Here is a 16,081-nt window from a genome sequence, read left to right on the forward strand (position 1 = left end):
GGCCGCGCCGCGCCTAGCGGAGCCGAGCCGGGGGCGCAGAGCGCGGGAGGCGGCGGCGGCGGCGGCGGCGCGGAGCCCAGGTGAGCTGGCGGGAGCCGGGCCGCGGGCGGGGGCCGCCGCCGCCGCCGCCCCGGCGCCCTTGGCCTCCGGGGGCGGGGGGCGGACCGCTGCTGGGACTGCAGACAAAGCCCTGAGTCCCACCCCACGCTTCCTTCGCCGAGGGGACCCCCACGTGCGCCGCCCCACGCCCCCGCCACGTGGGAGACGAGGCCCCCCGCGCCCCTTCCTCCGCAGCCTCGGAGCGCGGGGGCCTCGGGGTGGCAGGGGCGGCGCGGGAGTTTGGGACCCAGGTGGCTGGGGGCGGGGGCAGACGAGCACCCCGCAGGCGGCCTAGGCCCACCCCCTCGCGCTTGACAGGTGGGGGGAGCTGGCGCGCCAGGGGAGCAGCGGGCCCGCGCACTTGGAGCATCCCGCCCCCCGCTCCCCGCCGGGCTTGGGGGAAACCCAGGCCCCGTGGGAGGGGGCGGGTTGGACGCTAGGCGGCGGGACGCGAGGCCAGCAGCGGTGGGACCGGGGGCCGTTGCCTCTCCTCAGTCGGCCCTTTGCCTGCGCCCCGGTCCCTCGGCCGGAACCTCGCAGGCTTGGTCCTTTTGACCTAAATTCACCTCCGGGCCGCAGCGCGCTGTGTATGCGGAGAGGTGCCTTCACCAGCGCCATCCGCCTGACTCCGGGGCGCGGGTGTTCTGGGCCCTGCCCCGCTCACATTGGGTCCTGGTGCGTGGGGCGCCACCTGCTCTAGCCTCGAGCTTTTCCTGGCTTCGCCACCCCCTGCACTGCCCAGTTTGGGAAGCGGGGTGTTTTCACAGCTCTGCCAGCCGTCCTGGCTGCTCTCGCTGGGCGCCGAAGAGGGTGCACCTCCGCCCCTCCTGTCTCCCCCGGAGGCGGGGGGCAGAGGGATGGCGTTTAGGAGGCGGGGAACTCAGAGCTGTCAGCGGCAAGAGAGGGGCGCTCTGGCCTTGGGGTGGGACATGCGGTGTCCACCTCCTCAGGTGCAGCTTTTCCTTCCTCAACCTGCGCTTCCCTAGAGTCCCAGAGGAAAAAAAAACTTCACGTGCCTTAGAGCTGTGCAATCATTTACTACCCTCTCCTGGCTCCGCCACCAGGGGACAGAGAAGAAGATAGCTCTTTGTACTTGGGGGCGCCCTTGTCTCTAGGGCAAGGCAGGGGCTGCAACAGGGGGGAGAGCTTTGGGGGAGTTAGACCCCCTCCTCCCAAACCACCCCACAGAAACATGCAACTTAAGAATAAACAGAGTGCACGCTATGCAAATGCAGCTCCGCGGCGAGCCAGGACGCTCCTTCCAGACTGCTGTTTGCAAACCGTACCCGTATGGAGAGCAGCCATTTGTAGCGAGAGCACACAAGTTATTTTTTGTCATGAAAATAGCCACTGTTGGGTGAGGCCCCTAAATACAGTGCCATGTGTTACACGCGTTTATTATCTCATTTAGCGCCTATTATGCAAGGCTGAGGTTTTTATCCCCACTGTAGAGATGGGGAGATGGAGGCTCGAAACAATCCTGCAGTGTTTCTAGGTGTTAGCCCTGTTTTATGGAGGGGCCCAGAGAGGTTCAGTAACTTACCCAGAGTCACACAGCCAACCCAAGTATTTCAGGTCCTAGACCGTTTGGACTTTACCACCTCTTGTAGAGCAAGGGCCCTTGCAAGGCCACCCTCAGCTTCTCGAGGAGTCCAGGTTTGTTTGCTAAACCGGCCTGTGAGGACACATATCTAAGCAGGTATGGTGGCGATGCTGACCACCTTGGGCCTGTCTTTGCTCCAAAGCTGTTAATGGGTTGGTAGCCAAATATATTTACTAATAATTGTACAGTAGCTCTCATCAGAGGTGGTCCTACCTTCCCGGCAAGTGTTTGGAAAGGTGCGGGGGTGACATTTGGTCGTCATGCTGAATCATGCTGAGCATGCCTGGCGTTTCGGCGGGCAGGAGGTGTGGGGTTGCCAAATGTCCTGCAAGCAGGCCGGATCTGCAGCAGATGTGGAGAGCCGCCCTGCCCTCAGTGCCAGGAGGAAAAAGCGCCGTGGTGACGAGAGAAGCGGAGGGCAGTGGGGGGTTCTGGAGAAATCTCTCCTGGCCGGCGTGAACCTAGGAGGCTCCCCGAAGGAGGTGTCATTGGTGCTGAGCCTGGAAGGATGGGGCGAAGAGTGGAGATGGGATGGGAGGAGGAGCGGAGGGAGCTAGGGCGGGGTGGCCTCACAGAGGAAACTTTCTGCAGTCTCCCTGAGAACCTCAGTCTGGATCCAAGATGGGCTGGTGCCTGGGGGAGTGGGGGGGCGCCTCTATCAGGAGGACGAGGTGGGCCGGGTGGGGCAGGCCAGGCCTGTTTTCAAGGCATTCAGGCTCAGATTTTAACATGGCCCACGCAGTCACCCTTACCCCAGCATGAACCCCAGCATGAACCCCACCACGAACCCCACCACGACCCTATTTTACGGAAGGGCTCAGAGAGGCTAGGTAACTTGTTCAGGGTCATTGGTAAACCTTCTCCCCGGCATGCCGTCTTCTGGGGGGCTGTGGGGAGCATGTGGTTCCCATTTCCTTTCCCGATCCACGAGACTGGGGGCAAGCGCTATTTCAGATTTTCCTTTGGGTCAGAGGTCCTTATATTGCTATTTTTTGCAGCTGTTTTGCTTCCCCAGTGGCTCCTCCCTTTGGACCGGGTTAGGGCGGCCCGGCCCCACGGTGGCACTGCAGTGACCTTCGCGTTTACTTCTGCACCTCCTTTCCTGGAAGCTGGAGCAATTGCGGTTCCCTCATGGAGCGGACTTTTCTTTTCTTAGGCTCTGCTTGTTACCCTACTGACCTGTAAATGATACGTGACCTTTCATGTCTGGCTTCTTTCGCCGAGCATAATATTTTCAAGGTTAGTCCATGCTGTAGAATGTATCGGTGCTTCCTTTTTACGGCCAGCTAATATTCCTTTGTGCGGATGGACCACATTTTGTTTATCCGTTCATCTGTTGATGGACACTTGGGTTACTTCCACCATAAGGGCTTCTTAAGGCACTTCGTCCATTATTCTGGCTTTGCAGCCCCCAATTAATAAAACTTGGGGCATAAGACATTATTTTGTCACTCTGTTTTCAGGGAGAGGGCAATGGAAGAAAGGTTCTTGGGAGTCCGTTGGAGACCAGCTTCCTGGAATGTTTTTGGGGTTTCCTTGATTTCATCCCCACCCGTTTCTCAAGAATGCTAGCTCCCTTCTCAGCCCATCACCCCCCGGAGGCAATGCATGGGGAGAGTCTTGGTTTCATTCAGTTCCGTTCTTCTCAGTCACCATGACGGGTTAAACGTAGGTCTCCACGTGATTCCATTGGTGTGGATTTTGTGACACTTTTTTCTAGGTAAGTAAATCCCCAGAATAAAGAAAGCCTCACCAGGCAGATCGTGCCCCGACCCCCTGGCCGGGCATGGTGTCAGCTCAGTCTCTCCGGATAGCTTTGCCAGGAATGGCCCTCAGGACACTCAGAACAGACCTGCTGCTGCTCAGTCCCCTGCCATGTGACAGCCGGGGAAGGTAGAGCTCAGAGGAAGGGAGAACCGGGTCCCTTCCCGAGCACAAATGGTGAGCCAGGCTGCGTGTTGTTGACTCTGGGTAGGCCGGGTGGCTCCGTTTTACAGAGGGGAACATCAAGGCCCAGGTCCCCAGGGATCTGTGTGGTGTCCTGCCAGGCCTGCTGACCACGCCCATTTCCTCAAGGCCTGGACTCCACCTTCTCCTGGAGGCTACAGTACCCACTGCAATCATTCCCGAATGGCTTCGCGCTCCGAAAAATAAGAGTTTGAATGATCATCTTTTCCTTCTTCCCTGGTTGGTTCTCTTCCTCCAGAAAAGCAATAATAAAAGGGGCATATTTCAAAGGAGGGGAGTCCGGCGAGACTTCGCAGCTCTGGCATTCCCTGCTGGGGGGGGCGGTGTTAGTGACTAAAATGGAAAGGAATTATTTTAGCCCCTGAAGTTTTTAGTTTCAGTTATGTTTCTAGTGTTCCCGATGCCTTTTTTTTTTTTTTTAATTCAATTATGAAACATTTTAAGCATCGAGAAAAGCCAAAGTTTTGTTTCGTTGACTGGCTCATGTTTTTGAAAGGGTGCCCAGGAGGTGAGGGAAGGAGGGAGAGCAGGGTGCCCTGTTTACTTAGTGCTGGCCCTGGAACCCTGATGAGCTTTCACTGAACCCACACTTTTTTGGGGAAGCTGATGACAAGCTCTGCCCAGGAAACTGAGGAATGCAGGGGTTTGGTCCCTGCCCCTAAGGAGCTCCCAGGCGAGTGGTCGGTGACCTGTTGGGGTGCACTTTGGAAAAGATCAGCGATTCTAGCATTTTTCCCTTTTGAAAAGGAGAGAGAAAATTCCAAGAGGCTGTGGTGCCCCCACGCCCACCCCGTCCCGAAAGCTGCTGGGAAACTATTTTTATGTTGTCTCTTTTTATCCCATTGGCTCCTGGAAATAGTCGAGAGATGGCAGTGGGAGAGAGAAAAATGCTAATTGCAACCTGGAGAGGAGAGAGGGATGGTCCCTTAAGGGAATGGGAGGCCTCGGGCTTTGTGGCTTGGACACAGGTAGGAAGCGAGTGCGTGGGGAAGGGGTGTTGGGGGGGGGGTGCCAGAGAGAAGCCTCTGCTGGAGAAGTTTAAATGGGGAACCAGTGGTTTGGGTGGGGGACAGGGTGTGGAGGAAGGGACACACCTCACTCCCGTATACAATCTTAAAGGTACTTTGGAATTTTGCCTTCAATGCCCCTGGGTCCAGGGTTAGAGACAGGGTTGGGCCCCAGAGCTGCTTCCTGGCCCCTCTTTGCTTCTGGCTGGGGTTGCTTTGTCCTGGAGGCTGGGGAGGGAGGGAGTTAGATTTAGCATCACCACCAAACACGGGAAGCTAGCATGAGAAGGGCTGTGGCGGGGAGGGGGCATGCCGAGCTGGCCCCTCTGCCTCTGCTCTGCTCAGCTGCAGAATGGTAGAGTCAAAAGTCTTTCTCTTCATTGTCAGTTGCAATTCTAGTCGTTTCCTAGCCTCTTCCTTGGGTTCGGTGAAGGATTGGGGGGGGGGGGGAGGGAGGGAGGATTCAGTGGGAGAAGAGGAAGGACAAACGAGGGATGGAAGAAGGTCCCTAACTCCCATTTCTGAATACCCCACCCACAGCCACACCCGCTCATCCACACTGCTCTATAAGGCAGGGCACACCTGGCTTTATGATTGAGACAATAGCTGCCTAGCTGACTGTTAAGACGGTGGAGCTTCTTGCTCTGTAAGAGTCCAGGGCCACCGGGGACACAGGCTGTGGGGGTCAGGACACCTGGGTCTCCTCCAGGCCTAGCCTGGAGCCTGCTGGGCTGCCTCAGAGAGGTCATTTCACCTCCCCGGGTCTCAGCAACTGCATCTGCAGCCCTCGTGCATGATTATGAAAGCCGCGTTCAGGTTCTTACGACACGAGCCAGCAAGGATGTAAAATGGCATTGTAATTATATTACCCTTTAATTTTGCAGAGTGATGCATATGGACAAGATTTGGAGGGGAAGATGAAAAGAGTTAAGTTAGCACAGTGGAATTACAGATCAAAAACAATTTTGTTTTTTTTGTATGAATTAAAACCAGTCACAGGCTTGAACTTGATAGTCACTGGAGTGTTTTTTTGGCGACAGCTTCCGTTTGGGGAGCATTTTCTGTGTGCAGGGGCCTGTGCTGTAGGTGAAGGTAGGCACTGTTGTCCCCAAGGTCACATGGCTAAGGGGAAGGGATGTGCACCTGATCACAAGGTTCCGCCTCTCTGGGGGCCTTTGATTTCACACCTGTGCTCTCCAAAGCACGGTGTGACCGTGGACTCTCTGTGCTTCCGTTTCCTCGCCGGTGCAACAAGCACCTAACTCGTGACGTTGTTGTGATGATTGAATGAGACGATGCGTGCGAAAGGCTTAGAAGAGTTCCTGGTGCTGGGCAAGCTCTAGAGAAGTCTAAGCATCACTGTTTTGGCATGTACAACCACCACGGCAGCCGCTACAGTGATGCGATTCTTGTGTTGAAAGTGCTAGTTAGTTTCTTCCCTTCACTCTGCCCTGTTTGTCAGCCCTTCTCACCCTTGACTTTTTTTTTTTTTTTTTCCCTTTAAGATTGAAAAAAGAGAGAGACTTTGGAAGCTCTGATTTCTGCCAGACTGTCACGGTGAAGGGTGTCTGGGTTGCCAGGGCACAGGCTGCTTGCCTGGCAGTTTGGCCTGGTTGGGAGCCTTAAAACACCTGGCAGGGAGCTTAGTGGAGAAGCTTTTCGGTCAGTCTGCCCCGTGTCATTGGTCAGTCACGATGCTTTGCTGTAAATGACAGAAAACCAAGCGCAAACTAATTTAAGCCAACATGGGAATTTATCGACTCGTGTAGTTAAGAATTCCTGGGGTATATGAGCTTCAGGCATGGCTGGATCCAGGTGCCAAACAATGCCTCCAGTGTCCGTCCTCCATCTGTTGCCTCTCTTCCCTCTCTGTCGGTTTCATTCTAAGGCAGGGTTCTCCCCCACCTTATTGCTCTAAGTCCCGCAAAATCTTAGAGTAAGACTTAGTAGATGGACTTGGGTCACACATCTGCTCTTAAATCAGTCACTTGACCAGAGCAGTTGCTGCTCAGTGGACCAGGCTCGAGTCACATGGGAACCCCTGAAGCCGCTGGTGCAGATAGCTCTGTGCAGTCACCTGTCACATGGAAAGAAACATGGCTTCCCAGACGTAATCAGGCTGCTGTTATCAGGGAGCATAGACTCTAGGGCAGCTAAAGAAAGCTGACCTGCGAATGGCCTTGGGATGAGTGAAATAAACAACGACCTTTGGTCAATATTCATTGAATGCCAGGAGTATTCTAGAAAGTTCTAGGTCCTGGAGTTCAGCAGTCAATAAGAAGGGCAAAGCCGTAGCTCTGAGAAGTTAAATCAAGTCAATGTCTTCATGCCCGGATCCTGTGCCTGCCTTTCTGAGCATCGTAAGACACTATGGCTTTGCTCTCTCACCTCTCACACAGGTGACGGTCCCAGGAAGGCAGGGGAGTGGGCTGTACGCTCCCCTTTGTTAGAGATTTTGGCCCAGCCTGGACTTTATTCAGGACACAGCATGGGGACATTGCAAGACCATACCTGCAAAACTCAGTCCCTTCCTGAAAAACCCCGACCAGTGCCAGCTCTGCCTAGAACCACCGCGTGACTCTGGGGCCGATCAGTAAACCTCTCTGAGCCTTCCTTCTCTCATTGGTGAACTGAAATGGCTGGAGCAGGGGACCGCTGGTGTGTGCTCTTAGCTCTAGCATCGAGTGCGCCTCAGAGCAGGGCCCGTAGGGCCGAGAGAGGCCACGGGATGTGGAAACGGGGGGCATGTAAGGTGGCGCTCAGCCCGTCCTTGGTTCTCAGTCTGTCCTGCTGGGGAGGCCAGGGGGAGTGGCGAGGACTCTGCCGTGCTGTCCACAGCTGCAGTGAGTCGTTCCCGGCAGAGAGCACGGGCCCCGTGCACTCAGAAGGTCCAGTCCTTCGAGAGACTGGAAATTTTGGTTTCTGTATGAAATCTCTCAGCTCTGAAATGCTGGCATCTTCAAATAGTTTTAAACACCGCGTAGGCTAAGCAAAGTACGTCAGTGGCCGGATGTCACTCAAGAGTCCTCGTCTGCCACTTCTTTGCTCTGAGGCTGTGATGGGCTGCGGGGTCTGTGCAGTCGAAGGCCAGAGCTGTTTTCCCTGCTCTCCGCCAAGGGAGGGCCTTCGTCTCCGGGGAGACAGTTGGTTTCAAAGAGTCCAAACCCAAGAGCGTTCAAGGAGAGATGGCCGTAAGAATTGGCGCCACTGACCCTGGTAAGACTGCTAGGCTGGGCCAAGGTCCGGAATTTGAGATGGTCAGCTGGTGTCAAAGCCTTTGGCGCTGTGGCTGACGCAGCCGAGCCTCCCCAGTCTCCCCGTTTAAACCCCAAGAAATACCTTCTGAATCGTGGTCTCCGAGGCAGCCAGCTTCTCTGGCTGGGGAGCTGTGTGTGTTCGCTAGGGCCGCCATGGCAAACTACCGCACACTGGGTGGCTCAGGCGATGGTAATGCATTATCTCACAGCCTTGGAGGCCAGAAGTCTGAGATCAGGGTGTCAGCGGGGCGGGTTCCTCCAGAGGCCGTGAGGGAGACTCTGTTCCGTGCCCCTCGCCTGGCTTCTGGTGGCTTGCCAGCTATCTTTGGCGTCCCTTGGCTTGTAGGTGTAGCACCCCGACCTCTTCCTTCCGCGTTCTCATGGCATTCTCCCTGCGTGCGGATCTCTGTCCAGGTTTCTCCTTCGTATAAGGGCCCCAGTCATATTGGAGGAGGACCCACGGAAATGACCTCCTTCTGACTTGCTTAGGTCCGTAAAGTCCCTCTCTCCAAATCAGGCCACATTCTGAGGTCCCGAGGTTAGGGCTGTAAAGTGTCTTTTTTAGGGTTGCACTTTTCAGCCCATAGCAGGCACTGTGGCTTTGCCTCGGGACGCCCCTTCTGCTCTCCGTCCGCTGCCCACAAAGCTCTGGAGCCCTGGCCCCTCCAGCAGCCCTCACCCCGCCCACTCACGCTCACAGTCCTAGGGGCCTTCTTTCTGGTCCTCCTCTCCCACCTCTTTCCTGCCACGAGCCCTTCTCCCTGGAACAGGTTCCTGCTCCCCACTCTCCCCGGAGGTCCCAGCCTAAATATAATTCCCCCATGCGGCCTTCCTCGACTGCCTTCCCATTCACGTGGAAAGTGGGCCACTCTGTTCTCTTCGATCTCATCCTGGTTTTCTCCCCCAGCGTGTGCTTACAGAGTCACGCGTGTGCCTCCCTTTAAGAATTCTTGTTTGTTTGGTTTATCCAGAACATAGTCGGTTCTCAGTAATTACTTGTTGAAAGAAAACAGAGATGAGTAAATTTCCTTTAGGACTTCCCTGGGCCTCAGTTTCCCCAGTGGGAGAAGTTGTGGCTGGCCAAGCCCGTTGTCCCAGGGAGGGACGTCCTCCCTGGCCTTGGCAGGGTCCTTGCAGCCGTTTTGGACCCCTTTTGTTGCCCCTTGGCATCAGGGGACCCTGCGAAGGGTGTGACTCGGGTCGAGCATGTCCCTGGCATGCTCACCGGCACGCCGTGGCTTCCGTGGTGGCTCGTCATCTGGTGAGCAGGTGCAGGTCGGAAACGGCCCCCGGGAAAGGGGCATGTGTTTCTGGGGCACCTGTGCCACTCGGCTTCCTGGCGGAGGAAGGAGCCCTGCCTGCCATCCTGGCCCGGAGCCCAGGTCCATCTGCTCTGGGAAAGGTCTGGTTGCTGCGTCAAGCTGCCCTGCGAGCGTGGAGGGGAGCGCGGGGCTGCCAGCCCAGCGCGCTGGGGTAGGCCTTTGGAGCTGGACGGAGGACCCAGAGTTGGGGCAGAAGGCTCAGGGGAGAGGCTCTTGGCATTTTGTCAAACCCAAGCATCTTTGCAGAAAGGTCCTCTTCCTCTGGGGCCCTGAAATCAACATCAAATGCTTAGCTGTCCCTCCATCGCTCAGGGCCTGTGAGAATTAAATGACCCAGGCAGAGCAGTTAGCTACACTCAGTGCATGGTAAGTGCCTGGTCGGATGCTTGCTATTGCTGTGATTTTGCAAACCATTATTTTTTTGTACAGTTCTTTTCTTTTGGGGAGATCATTGATAGGTTTCATCAAATCCTGATAGGACCTGTGACCTTATAGGGTCAGAACATTGGCTTGGACTCTGCAGGGGTCAGTGGCAGAAAGTCTTATTCATCAGACCGAATGGCCATGCCTGCCAGGCCTCCCCACAGACCAGCAGCCGCCAGGTGGCCTTCGGGAGGCACCCATCTCAGTCCCAGCCCATGCATTTCTCTTCCCCTCCCTCCTCCAGACCTCAAGGGCTAAGGCCCCTGCCAGACGCCCAGTGTGTCAGGGAGACTGATTAAAAGCAACTTTGCTGGGGGTGGATGGCTTGGTGTCCTTGGGCTGGAGAGGAGATCGATAAGCAATTGTTTTTTCTTTTGGCAAGAAAAAAAATTTCTCCATTAACTTTCTCAGGTGCTGGCAGACTGGTGTTCTTTTCAGGAACTCTGCAGCCCTGCCGGAAGTGGCTCTGGGAGGGAAGACCGGCCACGGCAGCTGCTCCCTGCCCTGGGAAATGCGGGCCCACGTGGCTGGGGTTCTGGAACCCATAGAAGAGCAGGCAGATAGTAGGCATTCGACAGGTATTTCTGGAAAGAATAGCATTCCGAGCACTTAACCATGTACCAGACAGGATATTGAGTGCTTAGCTCATTCAATCATCTCATGACTACCAGGCAGGTGCCTATTTTATAGATAAGAAAACCGAGGCCCAGAGAGGCTAAGTCACTTGTCCACGGCCAGCCTAAGCAATCGAACTCTTGCTTCCCCCTCCCGAGAGACAAGGATCATAAAAAAGTTATGCCGAGCAACAGCAGCCGGGGCCACAGAGAACACTGAACTTGAGTTGTCTGCCTTCGCTGATAGGGAAGCCCAGACAGGAACACAGTTGGTGATTTCTTGCTCAGATACCGCGAAGAGGAGGAGGGTAGAGGGAAAGGGGATGGGCCAGCCGCCCCCTCCCCTGCCTCTCATCCCAGCTCCTGTCATGGCTACAGTCACCTTCTCTTTTAAAGATTCATTTCTGAATTTTTACTTTTTAAAGTAAATGCAAATACAGTGCAAAGGAGTCTCCTCTGACCCTGTCCCCCGACCTCTGCGAAACAAGCGTTTTCTCTTGCGGCCGCTGCTACCATGTTCTCGTGTCCCCGTCCAGATACATGTTTGCCCGTGGATTTACATATGCCAGGTGTGGCCTCTTCCCCTCTCTGCCAACAGCAGCGCACTAAAGCTTTGGGGTTTTTCCCCCCATGTAACAGTGTGTCTTGGAGCCAATTCATATTAGGAGGCATAGAGTCACCTCTTTTCAAATGAATGCATGGTTTTATCCTGGGATACCTGTACCTCATTTTATTCACTCCGTCCCCTAGTCTGGTCCTTTCAAACCCAGTCATCTTGTACGTACATCATTTCTTACACGTGCGAGGTTGTCCATAGGATTAAACGCCCAGGTGTGGAATTGCTAAGTCATATGTGCATTTGGGATTTTGCTAGATATCAGTGAATTTCTCTTCGTTAGGATGGTGCAAAGTTATACTCCCCACGGCCTCACCAAAATAGTATTATTATAATTACGTTTTTTTTGTCTTTGCTCCTCTGATACTTGAAAAAGGTGGTTTTCATTGTAGTTTTATTATTACTAATTTTGGTCAAATGTACACAACAATATTTACAATTTTAACCATTTTTAGACGTATGATTTAGTGACATTAGTTAAATTCACAGTGTCGTGCGACCACCACTACTTCCAGAACTTTTTCGTCACCCCCAAACAGAAACAATGACTCCCCAATTCCCTTCTCCACCAGCCCCTGGTAACCTCTTTTCTACTCGCCGTCTCTGTGAATTTGCCCATCCTAAGTACGTCACGGTGGTGGAATCACACAGTATTTGTCCTTTGGTGTCTGGCTTGTTGCACTTGGCATGTTCTCACCTGCAGCACATGTCAGAGCTCTATTCCTTTCCATGGCCGAATAATCCCATGTACGGATGGACCACGTTCCATCATCAGCTGAGGGACGCTTGCGTTGTTTCCACCTTTTGGCCGCTATCTATCAATACGGGGTGTAGATGGATCTGCTTAAACCCCAGCTTTTAATTCTTTTAGGTGTATACGTAGGAGAGAAATTGCTGGGTCATGCAGTAATTCTGCGTTTGACTGTTTGAGCGTCCACCAAGCCATTTTGTCATGGTCTGAATTTGCACTTCTTACTATATATAACTGAGGCTGGGCATCTTGTCGCACGAAGGGGTCTTTTTGTTCTTTTCCTGTGAGCTCGGTGTTCGTAAATCATTTGGGACACCGTGGTTATTTCCTTAACGCATTTCCATGAGAGCAGGGACCCCCTCTGTCTACGTCCCTGTCTAGATCGCCTGACAGAGAAGCTGTGCCTTAAATAACTAGTTGCAGGACCGTCCCAGGTGGGCAGCTGGCATTTCTCTGCCTCGCGTCCCGGTCCTCCAGGGAGCCCTGACGTTCTGCCCCCATCTGCACTTCCTCTCTGTCCCCTCACTGCCATCCAGTGTCCTCAAGGGATAATTTTATTTCTTCACAAAATCTCTCCGCTCAGCACTTACCGTTTCCCGGCATCGTGATGCGGGCGATCAGCACGCAGCTGCCACCGTCCGCATCTGCCAAGGTACTCCCCGAATTCTCGCGGCACCTGTGACGTTTGTCCAGCAGGATTCGTCAAACACGTGAACCAAAGGTTAATACTCTGTCCTAGAGACGGAAGGAGTCGACAGTCTAAAGGGAGTGTGTCGATCTGTTTTGTTTTTAATTTACATAACATAAAACTAACCCTTTAAAAATATACAATTAAGTGCCGTTTAGCACATTCACAATGGTACAACCACCACCTCCGTCTAGTTCCAGAACATTTTCACCACCCCAAAAGGAGACCTGTGCCCATAGAAGTCACTCCTATTCTGCCTAACACCTCCCCAGTCCTAAGTGACCGCTCGCCCACTTTTCGTCTCTATGGGCTTGCCTATTCTAGAAATTTTGTATAAATAGAATCATACAGATGTGACCTTTCGGGTCTGGCTTCGAAGTTCATCTAGATTGTGACACATGTCAGTACTTTGTTCCTTTTTAGTCCTGAAATGTATTCCATTGTGTGTATTCACTACATTTTGCTTATCCATTCATCTGTGGATGGACGTGGAGGTTGTTCCCTTCTGGACATTGTGACTAATGCTATTTGGGTAAAGGCTTAGGAACAGAATTGCTAGGTCATGTGATAATTCTCTGGTTAATTTTTGGGGGAACCACCAAGCTATTTGACATCAACGTTTTTGACTTCATGCTTGCCTTATGCCTGGCAGACACCAGCTGGGGGCTGGTAGAGCTTGGCTCCTCAGACGACACAAACTGCCCTGACTCACACTTCCCGGGCACCCATCTGTCCTCTGATGTGACCCCTGACCCCCAGTCTCAGTTGAGGATCCCGGGCTGGGAGGCTGGACTGCTGTTCGCATGAGCTTTGCCTTAAGAGACCTTGAACAAATATCCCTTTCCTTCTCTCGAGCCTCAGTTCCCCCATTTTCAGAATGGGGGGTATTATCATAGCCAACCAGCAACCTCGGGTGCTTGTGAGATGCTGCCGGTGGATGGAAGACGTTTGATAAACTGTAGAGTGCTGTCTGGATCGCCGCCATGCCGAAGTGGTGCAGCCCAGATGTCGCCACGCAGGAGTGTTTCATTTAGCCCACCCAGCATTCAGAGATATTTGAAATAATTGTGAAGTAAAAAAATAAATAAATAAATAAATAAAAAATCAGATCTCATCTGACCTCTTGGGTTTAGGGCTTCTCTTGAAAAACAGATGGCTTGAGCCGGAAGCGGCTGTGGCCTCTATAGGAGGCGTGTGCTGTTTTGGGGGTTATCTCATACTTGGCTCCCACTGGAACTGAATTTGGAATTCTCGTTATATGTGTGAGGAGGGGCTTTTAGAATAAGGAAACGTGGGGTGTGTTCTGTATAGTCTCAGAGATCAGATCTCGTCGTGTTTTGCAGGATTTTTTTAGGGTGTCAACGCGAGGCAGGTGAGGCACCACCCAGCCTGGGGCAGCAGGAGACGGTGCGCCCCCCCCCACCCCCCGCCCCCGCATTGGGCGTGGCTGACCCTTCCTCTCTCCGCAGGTGGCGCCGCTGCCCCATGGGAGTAACCCCGCGGGTCCCTGCCGGACGAGGTTGGCCCACGCACCATGTCATCATGCGTCTCTAGTCAGCCCAGCAGCGACCAGGCCGCCCCCCAGGATGAGCTGGGGGGCGGGGGCGGCAGCAGCAGCGAAGGCCAGAAGCCCTGCGAGGCCCTGCGGGGCCTGTCGTCCCTGAGCATCCGCCTGGGCATGGAGTCCTTCATCGTGGTCACCGAGTGTGAGCCAGGCTGCACCGTGGACCGCGGTCTGGCCCGGGACCAGCCCCTGGAGGCCGATGGCCAAGAGGTCGCCCTCGACGCCGCGTCCCAGGCCCGGCCCCACCTCCCCAGCCGCCAGCTGTCTCTGCAGGAGCGGGCCCAGCTGGACGCGGACGGACGCCCCGTGCTCCCCGCCCAGCCCCCCTCGCCCGTCGGCTCCCCGCAGTCGTCGCCGCGGCTGCCCCGGCGGCCCACGGTGGAGTCCCACCACGTCTCCATCACTGGGATGCAGGTGCGTGAGCCCGTGTTTGCTGGGGCCCAGGGGTCTCCGTGGTAGGCGGGCTCCCCCAGAAGGATTCTTGCTTTGGGAAGTGACCCCAGGAGAGAAGGGTGCAGTTATGGAGCGGGGTACCACCGTGGGCACCAGGGCTCAGCCGTCTGGGGAACCGGGGGGACAGGTAGGACAGAAACCTCAGGGTCATCCCACCCGAGGCGCAGGGAGCTGGGGCTTTTGCACCAAGTCCTGGCAGCCTGCCTGGTGAGGGCGGCTGAGGGTGGGTGACGTGCCCTGAGTGTGGGCAGAGCCGCTGTGGGGTTCAGGGCGAGCTTCTAGCAAAGAGATGCAAGTGTTGGCAGTTGGAAGTTATGCGAGGGGCTCTGAAATGGGAACAGCAGGTCCCCAAGGGACCCCTCGGCCGAGTGTCTGCGGGGCGCTGTGTTCACGCGCTTTTCTCGTTTGATCCTTACAGTAAACTTGGAGGTAGATTGGGACTCAGACCCGCGCCAGGTTCACGGGGTTCAGGGGGCCTGCGCCGTCCGCCCCGCCCCTTCTCTGGCCGCCCCGCCCCCTCTCCCACTATGTCTTAGGCTCCCGCTGCCCAGCCGCAGGGCTCCATCCTCACCCGCTGCCTTCTAGACCTCATACCCACGCTCGTTGCCTCGGGCCTGTGCCTTTGCCGTCACCTCTGTTTGGAGTCTCTCCCGTGAGTCTCTCCCATCTTTGCAGAGTCACCTGATCTGACGTGTAAGTCTCAGTTCAAATGTCACTTCCTCAGACAGGCCTCTTGGACCACCCTCTCCAGGCCTCCGCCCCCAGGCCCTCTCTGCCCTGTCTCCCTGTTGACTTTCCTTCACAGCACTTGTCACCATCTGATAATTTTGTGTGTCTAGTTGCTTATTGCCTGTCCCCTCGCAGCTGGAAGGGACGTTCCATCCATCATGGTGTCCCCAGCCCCTCTGACAGTGACTGGCACAGGGTAGGAACTCGAAAATATTTGTTGAGGGAATGGAAGAATTTAATTAAGAGAAGCCTGGAAATCAGAAATGGCTTTCGAAAGTGGTTGACATTTAGCTACAGTTTGAAGGGCGGGTAGAATTTTCATAATTGGAGATGGGAACACACGGAAAAGATCACTGCGGGGTGCGTGTGTGTGTGTGTGTGTGTGTGTGTGCGCGCGCGTGCGCGTGCGTGCAGCCTACGCAAAGGCCCAGAGGTAGAAGGCATGATGTGGGGAGAAGGGCAGTCAAGGGTTCAGTTAACTGGAGTACGGGGCGTGGGGGGGTGCACTGTGGCATCAGGGCTGGAGGGACAGTTAGAACTGAGTCAGTCTAGAGAAACATAGACCCCAGCCCCCCCAAAAAATAATGGCTTTAACACAATAGGGTTTCTTTATCATGTAAAACAAATCGGGAGCGTAAAACCTCATGGTCTCAGGACGGCTGCTGTGGCTCTAGCTTTCACAGCTCTATTCCAAGCAGGAAGAACGAGCAGGGAAGAAGGACAAAAGCCTTCTGCCTCCTAAGCCGGCCCTCTTCCCTGGGAAGCTCTACTCAATAACTGCCTTCCTCTTGCTAGCCAGAACGCAGTCACTGGGCCACCCTTAGCTATACGAGAGGCTAGAGAGGGAAGTTTTTTCAGGACTCAGGGGAGTGAAAGCAACACTGGACACAACTTAAACTGTGTGCCAGCGAGGGGAGGGCTCTGCGAGCCATGGACAGCAGGTCAGAAGACACAGGTCGCGTGTACACTCCGACGTGGATCTACCTC

The 16,081-nt window shown here is 54.8% G+C and overlaps 1 protein-coding gene across 18 annotated transcripts in view; it reads left to right on the forward strand.

Annotated features, from left to right (window-relative positions):
* Positions 1-16,081, forward strand: part of CAMKK2 (calcium/calmodulin dependent protein kinase kinase 2) — a 52,628-nt gene continuing 36,547 nt past the window's right edge. For 15 of the 18 annotated variants that reach the window (XR_004951109.1, XR_004951112.1, XR_004951114.1 and 12 more), the window contains exon 1: positions 13,818-14,326. Coding sequence is in view for 11 of the 18 variants with exons in the window: in XM_036221901.1 (XP_036077794.1) it covers positions 13,883-14,326 (444 nt within the window). In the remaining 7 variants the exon portion in view is untranslated. Of the gene's footprint in view, positions 81-2,384; positions 2,942-13,817; positions 14,327-16,081 lie in introns of those variants that run through there. The other 3 variants (XM_036221893.1, XM_036221898.1, XM_036221892.1) reach the window with 2 other exon arrangements.

Source organism: Rousettus aegyptiacus, unplaced genomic scaffold (assembly GCF_014176215.1).
Source record: "Rousettus aegyptiacus isolate mRouAeg1 unplaced genomic scaffold, mRouAeg1.p scaffold_m13_p_5, whole genome shotgun sequence".
Taxonomy (NCBI): domain Eukaryota; kingdom Metazoa; phylum Chordata; class Mammalia; order Chiroptera; family Pteropodidae; genus Rousettus; species Rousettus aegyptiacus.